At 42.3% G+C, this 18,949-nt stretch overlaps 1 protein-coding gene across 2 annotated transcripts in view; it reads right to left on the bottom strand.

Moving 5' to 3' along the window:
* The window catches only part of Agxt (Alanine-glyoxylate aminotransferase), a 45,621-nt gene extending 27,677 nt beyond the window's left edge, over positions 1–17,944 (bottom strand). Inside the window, exons 1-2 of one of the 2 annotated variants that reach the window (XM_068392300.1) lie at positions 17,847–17,944; positions 3,658–3,832 (exon numbers count right to left, since the gene is read on the bottom strand). In XM_068392300.1, the coding sequence (XP_068248401.1) occupies positions 3,658–3,830 (173 nt within the window). In that variant the 5' untranslated portion in view covers positions 3,831–3,832; positions 17,847–17,944. Of the gene's footprint in view, positions 1–3,657; positions 3,833–17,698; positions 17,736–17,846 lie in introns of those variants that run through there. The other variant, XM_068392299.1, reaches the window with a different exon arrangement.
* Positions 17,945–18,949: the final 1,005 nt, after the last annotated feature.

Raw genomic sequence — 18,949 nt, 5'->3', positions numbered from 1 at the left:
GTCTTCTGTGGTTGGTGTCTTGGGAAAGCGTATCTCACCACCCAATACCTCTATTTCAGCAATAGTGGAATCCTCGAGTATATGCAAGAGGAAAGGACCCCCCTTTTCAATTTCAACAGGTAAAGACGATCACTTAACCTTGAGCCTCGCCAGGTTGTCTAGATATCTGAGGAATTCCTCAGCATCAGTCTACCAGGCAGTATAACGTCTTCTGTGGTTGGTGTCATGGGAAAGTGTATCTCTCCAGCCAATACCTCTATTCCAGCAATAGCGGAATCCTCGAGTATATGCAAGAGGAAAAGGCCCCCCTTTTCAGTTTCAACAGGTAAAGACGATCACTCAACCTTGAGCCTCACCTTCAAACTGAAAGGGAACGACATGCTCTCATTGCTAGATCTTTCCTAACTCATACGGACTTACAACTTAAATTTTCCCAGTTGGAACTGAGACCTTCATCTCGGAACATGGTTCAAGTTCTCCGGTCTCTAGGGAGATCTTATGTTACACTTCACCAGGCAACAAATTTTCACCTGGTTTAGAAGACAGTGTTCCTACACACTTTGACAGTGGCCATACGAGTCAAGGAACTTCATGGTGTCTCTTTTGACATCGCACATTAATGAGAAGGGTGAAAGGCAACGTTCAGTTTCGTCCCCGAGTATGTCGCCAGACACAGTCTCCAGAGGTGACGGATCCTACACAAGTCTCCACTTGGTAACTGACGATCCAGATCATCTGTTATTGTACCCAGGATAAGGTATGAGGCTATACCTTAAGAGAACGGCAACAGTCCACTCGGATCCCTTCTCTTGTCATCAGCACTGGGAGAGACAAAAGGAGGATCACCAAAACATCATCTCTGCTGGATTCAGTCATCAATTACGCCTTGAATCCAGATCCTCATCCAACATGTCGACTCACAATGTCAGGGGCATAGCTATGCCCCTGGCCCTTCTAAGCAGATATCTTTTACAGGCAAGGGTGTGAATGCTCCAGGTGACTTCCACAACCTTTCTCCTACAAGACGTGACTAACATGAACTCGATACGATCTCTGTTGGTCCTGTGGTGGCTGCACAACAGCTGGTTGTATACCTCAAGCTCCTTATTGGACAAGTAGCAGACGGTTGAGGGCACTGTTACCCGATTTTAGTCTGCATGAATAAAAAGATTTGACTGGCTCTTATTCTTCTCTTCATCCTCCCCTCTCTTGGGGAAAGTAGCATCCTGGGTTCTCTGCTTAAGCTGACTTCAAACCACTGCAGGTAAACCATGCTCCCTTGTGTACCTAGTATTAAGCTAATACTGTTGCGTCCCCATATCCTGGCGAGGTGGTATTGGGAAAGTCTTGGTTACAACAGTTTTTTCCGACAAAAAGACTCTGAATAACTTTACCTAGACAGTCACACTTCTAAATATCTCAACACACACCTTGCGTAGGCCGCGGACCTTGTGTAGCAAGGTTTTAGTGAGGCGCAGGGACTCCTTATTTTGAGTACTAACATATTCAGATAAGGAGGCCCCGGGTAAAGCCAAAAGCCAGACTGGCAGGGATGTCCACCCTTCCTAATGGGTGAGTCACCCCTAAAAAAATAGCGTAGGGTTTTATTCCAGTTACGGAACAAATGACAAATTCGTAGATAATTTGTATTTTTCCTAACGATACAAACTTGCCCGCCAGCCCTATCCCCCTTGAAGTTCTACCTCCAAGCAAAGTGAGCTAAATCACCTGTGTATGAGTGGGAGTGGTAGCAAGCTAACCCCCCTTCCCTTCACTAACTAGCAGTGTGGGTAGTTAACCCTTGCTAAATTTTAATGAAGTCATTTCAGCTTCGCAGAAAGTAATACCCCTAAATAAATAGCTAAGGTTTGTATCATCAGGAAAAATACAAATTATCTATGAATTTGTCATATTTCTTTAAACTACTAAAGTTGGCAATAGGTGAAACTGTATATGAACCTATTATTCAAAGGCATGTTTGGGGAAAAGAGAGAGAGAGAGAGAGAGAGAGAGAGAGAGAGAGAGAGAGAGAGAGAGAGAGAGAGAGAGAGAGAGAGAGAGAGAGAGAGAGAGAGAGAGAGAGAGAGTAAATTTACAAGCAAAATCATGTGAATCAGCTACAAATTTATATAGCTTTTATGAGTAATAATCATGCAAAATAGTTTGTACAGTATATTACAATTCCAAAACTTTCCTTTAACTATCATCTCTTAATAGTGTCATCATCAGTGAGGAAAGAAAGGTAAAAAAGCACAATAATTTGCAGCTGTAAACGCTTAACCCAGCCCCTGACTGTTCATGAATGCCCGTCGTTTCTTTATTTCCGATGTCAATTTCATGCCTGCCACTCACCCCTCCTAGTTCATGTTACTGGATCTTGTATCACTGTTTGCCCATCGGACATGTCCAATAGTGTGGACAAGCCTCAAGTTATGTTAAATAAGGGTATTTTAGGTTAGTAAGGATCTTAATTTCCTATCAACTCCATCACAACATCGAACATTATCCACCAAAAGGGTATTGGAACAACATTGACCAGTTCACATGTTTTGATACTTTCCTGGTGAAATCAGTTTTTTTCAGATATATTATCATGTTTTGGATGGTTTAATGTCCTTATGTTTATTAGAAATTGTTTGGTCTTGGTTTAGGATTTAGATTTTACAGAGACTATAACAAATCCAAAACACAAATTTTAGGTACTGTGCAAATGGATATCAAAGCCATGAGAAACACATGAAACATGTCTGATCAACCATATTTCAAAAGCTTTACAATGCTCGGTGCAGGCATATATAATGTAATTACAAAATCCTGACCTATGTGGTTAACAACATGTCCAAAAGCTACATAATGTACTGTACAGTTAATGCGACAAGGAAATTTCAATAAAAAGGAACATAATCCAGAAATTTTGTGTTACCTACACTATGATTATTATGGGTGCTGCACCCAATGGTTAGGTTAGGTAGAGTAGTACTCGTTATAAATTAGAATTATCCCCCCAGGAGTAAAAATAACCTTCCCCCTTTTGAAGTGGGTCAGGAAACCTGTGAGCTCTTAAACAATGTTGCCATGAAAATAGCCATTACTTAAATTTGTGATCCAACCTTATAGAAACACTACTTTTCATTTAAATATGGTGTTATAGAAACAAAAGGGGGAAACTTTGTAAACATTCATATCAAATGAGATAGCTTATCAATAGGCGCAGATTATTAGCCTGAACTAGCTAAGGAACATGACAGCCAATCAAACCTTAACCAACACCCTAATGAAATAAAAAAAAGTCTAGCCTACACAAATAAAAATCAAAATGTCAAGAGAAATATAAAATCTAAAAGTAATTTTTCCGGATACAGAAGTTCAATATAAAGTTTTCAATAATACCAAAGCTTTAAAAAAGAAAATACTACAGACAGGGTTAGGCGACATACACGGTATTAAGAAAAATCAGTTTTCACTATCGGTAGGTAGAGGTTACTGTTCATAAACAAGAATGTGTCATATGCCTTGACAATCGACAGCATGACAAACAACATAAATAACGAGCCCTAGCCCTGTCAGCTAACTACTTAAAAATTAATTTACCAAATTACAACAATAACAATAATATTTACTATTGCGCAAGCAAACAATTTTGAAGTTTGAACTCACGTGTGATCCGATTGAACAGCTGATGACAGAGAAGGACCGCTCACACTTGTTGCTGTGCGAAAACACCTACGTCTGGCAGCAAAGTTACCGGGTGACCTTGTTGTCGCGGCACCAGAGGGGCCTCCGCCGGTAACAAGTCCTAAGCAGCCTCGGCGAACTACGTTTCCCAACATCACTGGTGAATTAATGAATTATTAGAACAAAAAAATAAGATAATTAATACTGTATCAATACTTTTGATGGATTAGTTTCGTTTGGGGCTTGCATAAAGTACACAGTATTCAAACACTTTTGGTCGGTTCGAGGAAATATATATATATATATATATATATATATATATATATATATATATATATATATATATATATATATATATATCAACCAATGCAGCCGTTTCTATTACACTGCAAGACAAAGGCCTCAGCCATGTATCAACTCTGGCCAGTGTGGATTGATGATGGGAAATTTCATCTGATCTAAGATCTGATCACTCGGCAAACCAACCTAATATATAATGGATGTCTCTGACTAGTTCAGCTGTGCTGATCATGACGATACATCACGTTAAGGATATATATATATATATATATATATATATATATATATATATATATATATATATATATATATATATATATATATATATATATAAAGTAGGCGGATCTACCCCACTGCAGTATGTGCGAATTATGAATCATTTGGAAGAGTGGAAGTGTTTTTGAATAATGTGATAATGACTCTTGAGGGTAATTAAGGTGGAAAATTAAAATGCACGAGTTTCTTCTTTTTTTAGGGGGGGGGATGGGTGGGATAGGCGTATCACGTGATTGAATGTGGCATAATGGTGAAATTATAACAGAGTGCTATGCTTAAGTAAGGGTGAAGAGTTGACCATGAGGATAAGGGCCATTTAGATTACCATGAGTCTTGTGGGACGTAAACGTAATTAGTAAGTAAACAAGGAAAGGGGTTACATGAGATTTTCCTTGAGGAAGTATGAAAAAAAATAATCATGGGAAATGCAATGTTTTTGAGGTTTATGTTGAAGAATGTCAAGTAACAGAAAGTTGAGTTTCACAAAAGTGAAACGTGTCATTACAATTTCAGTAAAAAAAAAAAAAAAAAACACAATGAAATATACAGTAGTATATAATAATTAAGGGATTAAAGTATGGGACATAAATATATATGAGAGATATAGTAACAGGTCTATTATGAAAAAAAGAGAGATTTAGCAGTCTTGGGCGAGAAAGGAAAAGTAGCCTACTTTTACCAGCAGGATTTAAGATTTAATAAGTATGCAAGACTAAGCATTAGGAAGGGGTTTTATAATCCAAGAAGTGCAAAATTGCTAAGTAGACTATATATATATATATATATATATATATATATATATATATATATATATATATATATATATATATATATATGTACAGAGAGAGAGAGAGAGAGAGAGAGAGAGAGAGAGAGAGAGAGAGAGAGAGAGAGAGATTAGAGGAAGGAAGAGAAGACGATGGATTGACGAGATATGAAAATTTGCGGGTATAGACTGGCATAAAAAGACTATAAAATGACGGGTGTGGAAGGACATGTCTGAAGCCTTTGTTATGCAGTAGACTAGTTGCGGCTCATGATGACACACACACACACACACATCCACAATATATATATATATATATATATATATATATATATATATATATATATATGGATTAATATCAACACAACATCGTGTTCAAATAGAAAAAAAAAATCTACCTCATACCTGGGATCGAACGCTAGCCCCTTCTAATGAAAGGCCAGGTCGAAACCAACCATGTCACGAGAGCCCATAAAAGATATTGGAACCTGACCGCTACCAGCTGTCCGAGGATTTACCTGGCGAGACATCAGTCTCTTACCAGCGAGTTTTACCTAATATCCCGGGCCACCACGTGACACAATTGGTAGTAATTCATACAAATTACCCCTAATGAGTCAATATGGATTAATATCAACACAACATCGTGTTCAAATAGAAATAAATTTCTACCTCATACCTGGGATCGAACGCTAGCCCCTTCTAATGAAAGGCCAGGTCGAAACCAACCATGTCACGAGAGCCCATAAAAGATATTGGAACCTGACTGCTACCAGCTGTCCGAGGATTTACCTGGCGAGACATCAGTCTCTTACCAGCGAGTTTTACCTAATATCCCGGGCCACCACGTGACACAATTGGTAGTATATATATATACACACATGCGCACGCGCGCGCGCGTGTGTGTGTGTGTGTAGGACACCACAGGCCTTGCAAAGCTTGCTTATCAGACTGCATGAAATATCACATGAGGTAGAGTTCAAGATAAATTAACAAAAGACAGAGGTGATGAGATCGGAATATGCAATGGAAGATGAAATATGGGAAGGAGAGAGGATTAATGAGGTTGAATCATTTAAATGTTTAGCAATCATGACCTCTAATATAGGATCTTTAGAATTTGAGTTTAATGAAAAATAAAAAAAAAAAATCAGACAATGGCTGGGTTAAGTAAAATTTAGAAATCAAATCTGAAATTTCATAGAAAAATCTGGCTATTTACTAATTTAGTGAGATCGGTGTTACTGTGTGGGTATGAGTCATGTTATGATGATGAAACAATATCTAACAGGTTTTGTAGATTTGAGAACAAAGTCCTCAGAAGAATATTGGGAGTTAAATGGCAGGACAGGATTAGAAATGAAACTATAAGAGAGATTACTCGAGTGTCGTATGTGGATGACATCATAGTGAGGGGTAGATGGAGATGGTTTGGGCATGTTCTTCGCACTCCTCGAGAAAGATTAGTTCGCCAAACTTTCCACTGGGCTCTACACGGCACCAGAAGATTTGGAAGACCCAGACCTACAAGGCTGAGGACTATGAAGCGTGAAGTAGTAGATGATGAATAGAGAAGTATTGAATTTAAAGCTCATGATAGACATGACTGGCGAGATCTAATCGAGGTCTTTTGCGTCAATAGGCGTAGGGGATGAATGAATATATATATATATATATATATATTTTTGGGCTCAAGCCATGTCGTCCTGATGGAAGTTCTTATAGGGTAGCTTCCTAGGGTATATTACAACTACGGCGATATTCCCAGAGAATTTACCTTAAGGTACCAGAATTCTAACTCCTGGAGCGAGTATCCCTCGTGAAAGGGATATCGCGACATATCAGAGGACGTATTCTAGACACGTCACATGGCAATCTACATCCTGGACAGAGATTTCGTCTCGTAGGAGGTGATTGGCGAGATACGAATTCGGGAAAGAAAAAGGGGAGCCGCTCCCAAGGCTTCCCTATCCCCCGATTCGTATGCGTGCCTGGCGCCAATCCTGGCGCCATCTGTATTCCTTTTTGCGTAGCTTAACAACTCGGTGTTTTTTCCTGTTTTTCTCGCAAATCTTGGATTTATTCGACTTTTCATGGCTTCTCCGTCTTCGTCGGCCTCTGATAAGTTGAGTATAGTGTCTTTTATGTATAAATGTAGGCTCTTGGTAAAATTTTGAGTGATTAATAGGATTAATCTTTGATACAAGAGCCGTAGCCTACCAGAGGCGTCTTGGACGCTGTCGCTCGCTAGGTATAAATTAGTTAGTCAGAGCGACATTCCTGGTTGTTTTGCTTTAATAAATTTTAGCTATTTAGCATTACCTAGGATTTCCTTTCGTGCTTAGTATTATTTGGCGAAGTATTCGCCATTCTGGCCTACGCTAGGCCATGTAGCCTAGTCGTTTGGTCCTAGTACTTCATGCATGATTATGGTTTTTCCGAGTGTAATTAAAATTTTATTGAAGCTTTAGGCTATATTTTATACATTTTAGACTGTGTGGAATATTTCCAAGATAGTATACGAGTGAGTTTCGGTGAATTAGGTAATCGATTCTCTTGGTGCCTAGGCTAGTTGCTTATGGAGCCTTAGTATACTTTATCATACTCCCCGGTTGCTTTCTTTTCTTCGGAGAAGGTATGCAATCCCTTTCCCTCTGTTTAAGCCTTGGGCTTATCCCTAAGTGGTTTTTTCCGAATTTATTTTCGATAAAACTATACTAGGGTGTTACTGTACCTTCCTGTTCCTGTAGTTATGGTTCAAGAAGGACAGAACAACAGAGTTTTTAGTCTGAGTCTGTGTTGTCTGGCTTGGGGCTGAGTCCCCCTCGCTGACCTAACACATTCAAAGGGAGCTTAGCTCCCTTAGGTCACTACCGAAGGTTTCTGTGGATATGATTCCTTCTTTTGTGATCTACCAGACTAGTCCTTGTTGCTGTTCTCGGGGGAGGATAAGTTCTTCCCTTGGGAGTAGCAACGCCTTCCTTGCTTTGGTGCTCTGGAAGCTGGCAAGTATTGCTGGCCTTTCCCCTTAGATCTCCCTTAGGCTAAGATAAGTTTCTTGGCTGCGGGTGGTCTGTCACTAAAGCAAGGTTGGCAGGACCCTCTTGTCCCTTCCCCCTCTTTCTTCGTAATGGCCGAGCCATTACTGTACTGTACGTCATTCTACATCTGGACCTAGTATAGGTTAGGATGTGGAATTGACTCAGCCCCTTGCCGGCCGGCAGAGCTGCTGGCCGGCAAGGGTCTTATGTTTTCGAGTGCTGCCCGGACCTCTCTTGGTCCCTCATCCATGCCTGCCGGCAGAGCCGGACGGCATTGGTCAAGGAAGCCTGAATTAGTTTCTCCCCTTCCTTATATGCACTCTTTCGGTTGCCGGGCTTGGAGGTTGTGTACACTCTTATCCCGGCATCCATTCTATTTTTCTTTTTCTTCTAGTGCTGTACTTGTCCCGGCTGCTGGCCTCATAGGCCGGCAGCCGGGCAGGTGTAGTCCTCTGGTTCTTTTGCTGCCAGCTGGCATCGGTCTTGTACCTTTGCCGGCCGGCTTATGTCAGCCCTTGTCTGCCGGTCACCAAGAGTGTGGCCGGCAGCTGGGTACTACCTTGTGTAGTTGCTGGGCGGCAGCCATTGCCGGCCAACACTGGCTGTTACCGGCCGGCAGTTGCTGCCGACCGGCACAGGCATTTGAACCAGAGTGCTGCCGCCCTATAGCTGTTAAGTAGTATACTTTAAAGCTAGTTGTGGTGTGTGCCGGCCGGCAAAGGCAGGCCGGCACACATCCCCCTATACTGTACTAGTATTCTTCAGTATAACATATACAGTAAGAAGAAAACTATGGTAAGGGTTTTGGTACAGCACTGTGTCTTCTAACACTATTGTTTTTTCTTGCACATCCCTTTGCTGTTGCCCTACAGATAGGAAGCTGAGTTCTTCCCTGTCTATTATCCAGGATTTTAAAATCATTGCTTAGGTGTGAGCTCCACCTGTTTCCTCTGGAAACCTTGCATTGGTTACTCTAGAAGAGATAAACCATTTTGATTTTATTATCTGGAAGGCTGCAACAATGGGTTGTGAGGGAAACACAAGTGTGTGTCTTTCCTTTCTGAATTGTTATGCTATACTATGCATATCCAGTGATACATAGTTCACTTGATACTCATGGAAATTTCTTCTCTTTACAGAAGGACACTCCGAAGTGGGGAAGTGCTTTCTGCAATGTCAGCAGCAAGAACCTCTGCGGACATGAGTTTTGTAGGAGACACGCAGCATACGCTGTCTCCAAGGATGATCTCCGGTATTGGGACCCTCAGGTATGTACTGTGTGCACTAACCTGATTACTGAGACATTTAAATAGCTAGGAAGAAGCTTCGTTCCTGGGTAAGGGGCTTCCAAAAGAACACTTCTGGCCCTTATCTTCCAAGTGAGAAGATGAGGGCGTATCCTTTCCCTAAGGCATCAGCTGATGCAGTGATTCCCCAGCCTCAAGAGGAGATCCCCTAAGTTCAGATCCAGGTGGATGCTGAAGTCGCGGTCGCGATGCAAGACATCCAGCTAGATGACAGGATATCTGATGTGGACGGGTGTCAGGAGGAAGACCTCCTGGCAGAAGCCCAGGATGAAGTTCAAGCCCCTCTATATCGGCCGGTCTCCCAGTAGAGCTGGGACAGGCCCTCTCTTCTATTGTTGGAATGATCCAACAAATGCAGAAGGAGAATCAGGAGAAGGCGGCTGCAATGGAACTGCGAATGCAGTGCCTTGCAGAATCACATGGGCCCCAGAAAAAGCTCAATGTGAAAGACCTTCCCTTGTGCTCAGATGCTAACCCATGGAGGTATGCTGAGCACATGCCGATGACGACTGGAAAGATCGACATCTCGGATAAGCTGGGCTCAGTTCCCCTGGAGGGTGGAATTCTGGCCTAGCAAGGCATCATATCTGGACTGTTATGTCCGGCTGAGGAAGGAACCAGCTTCAAAGGAGGAGACAAAGCCGAAGGAGGTCATAGTGATGGACCATGCTAAGGCTCAAGCTCTACTTTCATCCTCGATGAAAGAGAGGGGCTTCTCTAACTCAAAGGTAGCCGCATTGAATAGGAAGCTCCCTTCCTTTGTGTCCTCGCCTACTAGAGCCTTCCCCTTTTTACAGAAAGGGTTTCTGGCTGTACTAAAAGCAATCGAGGCCAGCAAGTCTTGCCCCTCCCTAGAGGAGTGTAAACCCTTGTCGCTGGCCCTGCCTATGGACCACAAAGACTGGAAGGACGTCCATCTTACGTTCTCAGTGGGAAAGTTGGAGGCTGATATTGCCGGACGTCAGTTCGACAAGGACCTCCCTAAGCTGTCTGACTTTCTTTTGCGAAGTGAGTTCGATAAAAAAGAAAGACTGTCTGCCTCAATGTCTCTTCAGACTACTCTCGAGACGATGGCAAGTGACCCCAAGGTCCATGAAATGTTCATGGTAGTGGCCAAGCCTCATCTGGCCACAGTGACGAAGGACCTTTATGGCTTCGTCAAGGCAAGGAGAGCTTGTAGGGAGTTCGTGTTTACCTCGGCTACGGTGAGGCACGAGCCAAAGAAACTAATCTCCTCCAACATTTGGGGAAAAGACCTTTTCCTTACCGACTTGGTCAAAGAAGTTGTTGATAAGGCCGCCTTGGAGAATAGAAACCTTCTCCAGAAGTGGGGCCTGGCTATCAAAAGAAAGTCTTCCCCGGATGAGGGTCCTCAACCAAAGAGGAAGACTATGAGGACTAGGCTACCGTCTCGGCCAGCCAAGCCTCTTAGACAGCAACAGCAACTGCAATTGCCATTGCCCCCAGTGCCCCAGATCGTGGCACAAACCCCGACCACCTTTCAGTGGGTACCCCAGGCCGTGTCGACACAGTCCACGGCATTCACCCCAGCGTTCGAAGGGCAGTCTACTTCCTTTCGAGCAAAGCCTAGAGGAGCAGCCAGAGGCTCGTCTAGACGCCCCTCAAGGGGAAGGGGATTCAGGGGTGGTCGTGGTTAGGAAGGCAAGACCTCAGGACGGCAGTCCAAGTGAGGTGATACCGGTAGGAGGGAGACTTCTGAAATTTCGGGATCGGTGGACCTTCGATCCCTGGGCCCACAGCCTACTCAAGAATGGACTGGGCGGGAGCTGGTACAGCACTCCACCCCCGTGCCTTCGGTTTTTCCAACACTCCACCCCCGTTATGGAGGAGTACGTTCAAGAACTGTTGGAGAAAAAAGGTGATCCGAAGGGTGAAGCCCATCAATTTCTAAGGGAGGCTGTTTTGTGTTCCCAAGAAAGACTCGGAAAAGCTCAGAGTCATTCTGGACTTGTCGCCACTCAACAAGTTCATAGTGAATTGCAAATTCAAAATGCTAACACTGCAACACATAAGGACTTTACTGCCCAAGAGGGCATATTCCGTCTCTATAGACTTGTTAGACGCCTATTGGCACATTCCAATTAGCCATCGACTCTCCCCCTACCTAGGTTCAGGCTACAACGAAGACTATACGCCTTCGGAGCCATGCCATTCGGGCTAAACATAGCCCCAAGGATTTTTACGAAGCTTGCGAGCGTAGCTCTCAAACAATTACGCCTAAAGGGAATTCAGGTAGTAGCCTACCTGGACGACTGGTTGGTGTGGGCAGCATCCGAGACAGAATGCTTGCAAGCTTCCAGTCAAGTGATCCAGTTCCTAGAGTACCTAGGCTTCAAGATCAACAGAAAAAGTCTCGACTTTCTCCATCTCAAAAGTTCCAGTGGCTGGGAATCCACTGGGACCTTTTGTCACACCGTTTCTCCACCCCGGCGAAGAAAAGGAAGGAGATAGCGGGTTCTGTCAAGAGACTTCAAGATTCCGAAAGGATATCAAGACACGAGCAGGAGAGAGTACTGCGCTCTCTCCAGTTTGCTTCGGTGACAGACCCAGTGCTAAGAGCACAGCTAAAGGATGCAATCGGAGTTTGGAGAAGTTATGCATCAAACGCGTGAAGAGATCTGAGAAGACCAGCCGCTTCGGCTAAGTACTCTTCTCAGGCCTTGGTCCCAAGCCAGACATCTAAAGAAGTCGGTTCTTCTTCAGCCACCTCCCCCGTCGGTGACGATTCACTCAGACGCCTCGAAGGAGGGATGGGGAGGTCACTCTCATTGGAAAAAAGTCCAGGGGACTTGGTCCAGGCTATTCAAGACCTTTCACATAAAACTTTCTAGAAGCTAGGGCAGTGCTCCTTACCTTAAAGAAAGTCTCCCCGCGTCACTCGATCCACATAAGGTGGTGATAGACAGCGAGGTAGTTGTGAGATACTTGAATCGACAAGGATCGAGGTCACCACCTCTCAACCAGGTGATGTTGGCTGTCTTCCGATTGGCGGAAAAGAAGAAGTGGTACCTGTCGGCAGTTCACCTTCAAGGAGTCCGCAATGTGACAGCGGACGCTCTATCCAGGTTCACACCGATAGAGTCGGAATGGTCCTTAGACGCAGGATCATTCTCCTTCATTCTGAATCAGTCCCAGAACTGCTGATAGACCTCTTTGCGACGAAAGACAACAAGAAGTTGCCCCTGTACGTGCCCCGTACGAGGACCCCTTAGCGGAAGCAGTGGACGCGATGTCCCTCGACTGGAACAGATGGTCCAAGATTTATCTGTTCCCTCCTCACAACCTTCTGTTGAGGGTCCTCAACAAACTGAGATCCTTCAAAGGGTAGCGGCAATAGTGGCCCACAAGTGGCCGAACAGCGTGTGGTTCCTCCTGGCATTGAAACTGTAGCTGAAGTTTGTACCACTACCAGATCCAGTTCTGACCCAGCGAGTCCAGAAGTCAACTGTCTGCGCTTCATTACAGAAAACCCGGACCCTGCAGCTCATGATTTTCTCTCCCTAGCGGTGAGAAAGCGTTTCGGGATTTCGAAAGCCAGTATAGACTTCCTTGAGGAATATAAGTGCAAATCTACTAGAAGGCAATATGAGTCATCTTGGAGAAAATGGGTGGCCTTTTGTCAAGGCGAAGATTCCGCAGGAGATCTTGACAGACTTCTGCTTATCTTTCTTCTCCACCTCCATGGTCAAGGGTTGGCAGCGAACACGATTTCAGCGTGTAAGTCTGCTTTGACAAGATCCATTCTATATGCCTTCCAGGTCGACCTAGGTAACGAGATCTTTAATAAAGTCCTGAAAGCCTATGCTAGGCTCAGACCTTCAGCACCTCCAAAGCCCATTTCATGGTCTTTAGACAAGTTCTTCATTTCGCTTCTCTGTTGAGCAATGAAGAGTGTGCGTTAAAGGATTTGACACAAAAAGTTATTTTCCTATTTTGCACTCACGTCCGGGGCCAGGGTTAGTGAGATTGTAGCCTCTCGAGAGAGGCAGGTCGTGTTCAGTTCCTGGATGGGGGAGAACTGAACCTGTTTCCGGATCCTACGTTTCTCGCCAAGAATGAGTTACCCACCAACAGGTGGGGTCCCTGGAGAATCTGCCCTCTGAAAGAAGATGCATCTCTATGTCCAGTAGAATGCCTAAAGGTCTATCTTCATAGAACTTCAGACTTCAAGGGTGGTCAACTATTCAGGGGAGAAACATCAGGCTCAAATTTATCTCTGAATCAACTCAGAGCGAAAATCACATATTTTATTCGCAGAGCGGATCCTGACAATACACCCGCAGGTCACGATCCGAGGAAAGTTGCCTCATTCTTAAATTTCTTTAATTGTATGGATTTTGAACATCTCCGTTCATACACTGGCTGGAAGTCTTCCAGAGTGTTCTTTCGCCACTATGCGAAGCAAGTAGAGGAACTAAAAGAGATCTGTGGTAGCAGTGGGTCGCGGTGTTAACCCTACTGTTTAACTCTGCGAGGAACAGTGGTCTTAATTGGGACGATTAATTCCAGGGTGAGTGTGTAGTTACATACTGTGCTACAAACTAAGTGAGGGCACTGTGTTGGCCATCCAGACTGTTCCATTTCCGAAGGTGAACCTAGCATAAAGGCAGACATGTGTGCCGAGCGTTTCTAACGCTAATGTCATTGATTTGTAATACAGGCTTTTATGACTTTGATACCTCGGTATCTTAAAAGTGGCATCTAATGTTTTTTCTTTCAGACAAACAAGCTCTGTTTACTATCATACTTATGCTTAAAGTTTTGGGTTATCCTCTTCTTATGTATATATATATATAATTGTGGTTAACCTGTCTATTTATTGCCTGTCAATAATCTGGTTCTTGAGAACCTTGCGTCTCCTTCACCTGTGTCAATTTATTGGTATAATTGAGCATTCATTCTATGTACCTTATCTGGGATAATTCTAATAGAATTGTTCCTTTATGCAAGCTATGTTGCATTGGTTTTCCTCCTATGCGGATATAAAACCTTTGTCCAATACAAGTATTGTGCGGAGAACTGGTCGATATTTCATATTGACGCAGTGGTTCTGTACAAACTATGCTTTACTTAATATAGGGCGAGACCACTATATTAGCTTGCCTGGTATTCATACATAGATATATGCACTCTTCGAGACTTTTCCAGAGTCTAGTAGGACTCTTCCCTGTAGGGGGCAGGAAGCTCTAACATAGTTTATAGTTAGTTGAAAAGATGTATAACGGTAACATCTTAGGTCTCTAGGTCTAGTCGACCGGGAAAAAATTACCTTCGGGGAGTACGGCACGTTCTGAGAATCCACAGATACAGTAATGCTCTGGTACACTTCCATCAGGACGACATGGCTTGAGCCCAAAAAACGGATTTTGAGCGAAGCGAAAAATCTATTTTTGGGTGAGATGGCCATGTCGTCCTGATGGACCCGCCCTTGCCTTTCTAAGAAAGGGCTGTAGGACCCCTCCCTACATACAGTATCTGTAGCACCTCGTGTACGCTACAAGGAATACAGATGGCGCCAGGATTGGCGCCAGGCACGCATACGAATCGGGGGATAGGGAAGCCTTGGGAGCGGCTCCCCTTTTTCTTTCCCGAATTCGTATCTCGCCAATCACCTCCTACGAGACGAAATCTCTGTCCAGGATGTAGATTGCCATGTGACGTGTCTAGAATACGTCCTCTGATATGTCGCGATATCCCTTTCACGAGGGATACTCGCTCCAGGAGTTAGAATTCTGGTACCTTAAGGTAAATTCTCTGGGAATGTCGCCGTAGTTGTAATATACCCTAGGAAGCTACCCTATAGGAACTTCCATCAGGACGACATGGCCATCTCACCCAAAAATAGATTTTTCGCTTCGCTCAAAATCCGTTATATATATATATATATATATATATATATATATATATATATATATATATATATATATATATATATATATATATTGACTATTGAATTATTCCTTGGAAAGCGGAGTTTCAATATGAATAATAGTACCAGGGTTATAATATACATGTTTATTGATGAGCTTTCGAAAAATCTATTTCCATCATCAGAGCCTAAAATAGAATACACTGTATAAGTTAATACATAGTATGATAAATATTTAAAATGAACATAAGAACACTTTATGAAATAAAATAAGAAAATAACATACAACTATCAAATCAATCTGAATACACAATAAAAGATCAAAGCGCCAGCGCTATAAAACTCACATAAATTAAAATTAAATACAATTTAGTTCATACGTTGCCCGGCCCGGGTTTGGTTTGGGTTTGCGTTGGAATATTGCCTCCATTATCACTAGGTCGAGGTTACCCTGCGAAGTGGCTAAGATGGAAAAATTCTCCTTGAACATTGGGTGGTTTTGCCATATAATTACCCGTTCTAAGTGAACGACCGAAGTGCTCAGGCAATCTTGCACGGTAATGTCTTTCACTTTTTCCAATATATGATGCATTGCAGCGTTCACACTTATATTTGTATATGACACCCGAACAAAGATCATCTGAGACCTGGTCTTTAAATTTGAAAAATTTGCTCATAACATTTGAGGGGGAAAACACGATCTTCAATGAAACCTGAGGATAAAATTCACACACAATTCTACTGTAATGATTTCTTATTTTAAAACTGTGGGACCCCAGATATGGAATAGAAAAGAAAATATTTTTCCGAGGAGCAATTGATTTCTTTTCACATAGTGGTAGCGTGAGTTTGCTTAGTTTTTTCCCTATATAAGTATCAGTAAAATTATACGGGAATCCATTGATGTAAAGTAATTTTTTAATATACATCAGTTTCTTATGAATGTTTAGGTAATTAGAACAAAGGTTATACGCTCTATAAGTGAGAGTGCAGCTAAGATTTCTCTTATATTGTATAGGAATAAAAGAGAAGAATTTAGTTCATAGGCCTTTGAACGTTGGTTTCAACATTCAAAAACTTGGTACTGGGTTTAACACATCTTTCAACAGTAAACCAACATTCACAGGCCTATGCACTAAATTCGCCTCTTTTATTCCTATACGGTACGAGAGAAATCTTGTCTGCACTCTCACTTATAGAGCGTATAACCGCAAAGCAAATAGTCTTAGGCAGTGTTTATCTCTATTGTCTTCCGAAATTAATTCGCGAAGGGGTTATGTTTTAAACTATGTGTGTGTTTGTGCGACAGCAGAATACAAATGAATTTTAAGAAACATAGGTACAGTACTTATTTGATGATCATCTTTTTGGAGAAATTTATAGAGTTGATATTTTTGTGACCGTAAAAAAAATCTCGCCCTAGGTAAAAGATAAGGACTTTAAACGGTTTGGGGTTGTGGTAGCCTACTGGAAACGTTCATGTCTCGTAATCTGTTGGACAGGAGTTCTATCCTTCTATCCCCATTCAAGTTCAATGGTCTCTAATAGTGTTTGCAACCTCACTGAACTTGAGAGTGAGTGATAGGGGTTTTGGGGACCCTATAGGTCTATCTGCTGTCACCAGTTTGACAGAGAGGGTTTTGGGCGTTGTTCATATGTATTTATGATCAGTCTCTAGAAGTCTAGGGTATTATGGCCCTGTCCCTTGGCTCTGCCACTCATGAGTGACCTTTTAATAGCTTTAAACATGTTCCCCAGCTACTTACATATTTGTATAAAAGCTTCAGATCGATTAATCCTATCGGTCAATCGCCATCGTGTGTGCTGAAATATACTCCTTTGTATAATGAAGCTGCTAGTAGGCACTACGGAACAACTTTTTATTGTAAGGGGAAACTTCATAAAGCAATAGTGATATTTGAGTCTAGAATAGGGAGGTAAACCGAGGCTAGTGTCTATGTACGTTTGGCTGTCGAAAGACTCAAAAGTGTATTCACCCTCCAACTGTTGCTTTTGTTTCTTCTGCTTTTATTCATGTTGGGAATATCGTGAGGAAGGCAGAGAATTAGATGGTGAGATGAGGTGAAGGGTGATATGGAGAGTCTAGGAAGATGTTTGGTGGAAGAGGATGCCTTTGATGGAAGTCAGTGGATAGGGGTAACGGAGGGAAAGAAGAAGAGCGTCTGAGCGGGAAATGATGGGTGATTCGCAGCCAGCAAGACATGTTATCATTTCGTCACGAGTGATGATGGCATTTATGCAAGACAATTGCAGAGAATGTGAGTAACACAAGTGCATTACAGTTGTTGGATAATACTCTTTGAAGTGGTTACTTTCCACATGGGATAAAACGTAAAAGTCAACATTAATAATAAGAATCGTAGGAAGCAGAAGTGCCGATGTTTGGTAGGCTATTATCCATTGAGATTAATGCCGTCCTTACATGCAAGTTGAAAGATATTCATGTTTGGTACGCCTGTGTTGATCAAGCTATAATTCCGAACATTTTGAAGTTGTGAAGTAAAACATACATTGAAAACCTAATGTATCGTTTTCACTAGTAGAAGTCGACAAAGTAGTAAAACTACCACCTTTAGAGTTACAGCGGGATAAGGTGAACGTAGCGTTGAAGTTTAGCACTAAGTAGACTAACACTGAAGTCTGAAGCACACTGTAATAGGAATGACACTGAAAACGCCACTGATAATTTGATAACAAAATTGAACTAAAAACCTTAATCCCAGCTGTTTTTTCCCAGGAACTAGACTATCTCTCTCTCTCTCTCTCTCTCTCTCTCTCTCTCTCTCTCTCTCTCTCTCTCTCTCTCTCTCTCTCTATGATTTTTTTACCGAAACCCAGCCAACTAAACCAACCGGTTGCATGACTCGGACAGTAGCCTGTAAAAATACAGCTAGTAGGCTATATACGGTTTCCATGACTTGATCATTGTATATAAACTACTAGAACCATGTCGTATATTCCATTGACTCGAATAATGTCTATCCATGACTCGACCAGTCTATGTGCGTGACTTTGATAGTAGGCTGCGGTATCTGCAGTCGATAGGCCCATTCTTGATTCGAAGGGTATGTATCTATATATAACTTAGCATTATATGTCCACAACTATGACTCATTTACTGGCTATCTGTGACTCAATCTTTATATATCTATGATTGGGACGGTATCTCGCCAAATAGCTCGAGCGGTAGGCTAACTATTAGTGACGAGTGGAGTCTGTATAATGAGATGCCCAGTTATTTAGTCGTAAGAATATGTTATGTCTACAGAAAATTTACGTAATTTCAAGAGTTATCAAAAAACTTATTAACACAAGACTTTCTTTTAGAGACAGCTGCATCGACGAAACAACTCATTAACGATACCTTTACTTAGACCTAGGCTGACACCTAGCCTCCACCCAAAATCTATAGACCTACTCCATAATTTTCTTGAAGAATCTGTTGGTCTTTCTCTCACATCCTGTGCAAATGAAACAGCATGATCATAATTATTGTTACTGTGCAGACAATCTTTACAATCTCTATAGCAAATACGATAACATGAAAAGATTTTTGCAAGTGATTGTTCAACATGTGCTTATCAGGGCGAATGTTTCTCATCGCCGTATGATTGCAATATCAAAGCGGCGATTATGCTTGTGGTGTGAGTAACAAGTGCTTGCACACAGGTCT

This window comes from Palaemon carinicauda, chromosome 18, assembly GCF_036898095.1.
Source record: "Palaemon carinicauda isolate YSFRI2023 chromosome 18, ASM3689809v2, whole genome shotgun sequence".
In the NCBI taxonomy this organism is placed as follows: Eukaryota; Metazoa; Arthropoda; class Malacostraca; order Decapoda; family Palaemonidae; genus Palaemon; species Palaemon carinicauda.
Note: the sequence above shows the minus strand (reverse complement) of the source record. Positions and strands in the feature narration are given on the sequence as shown.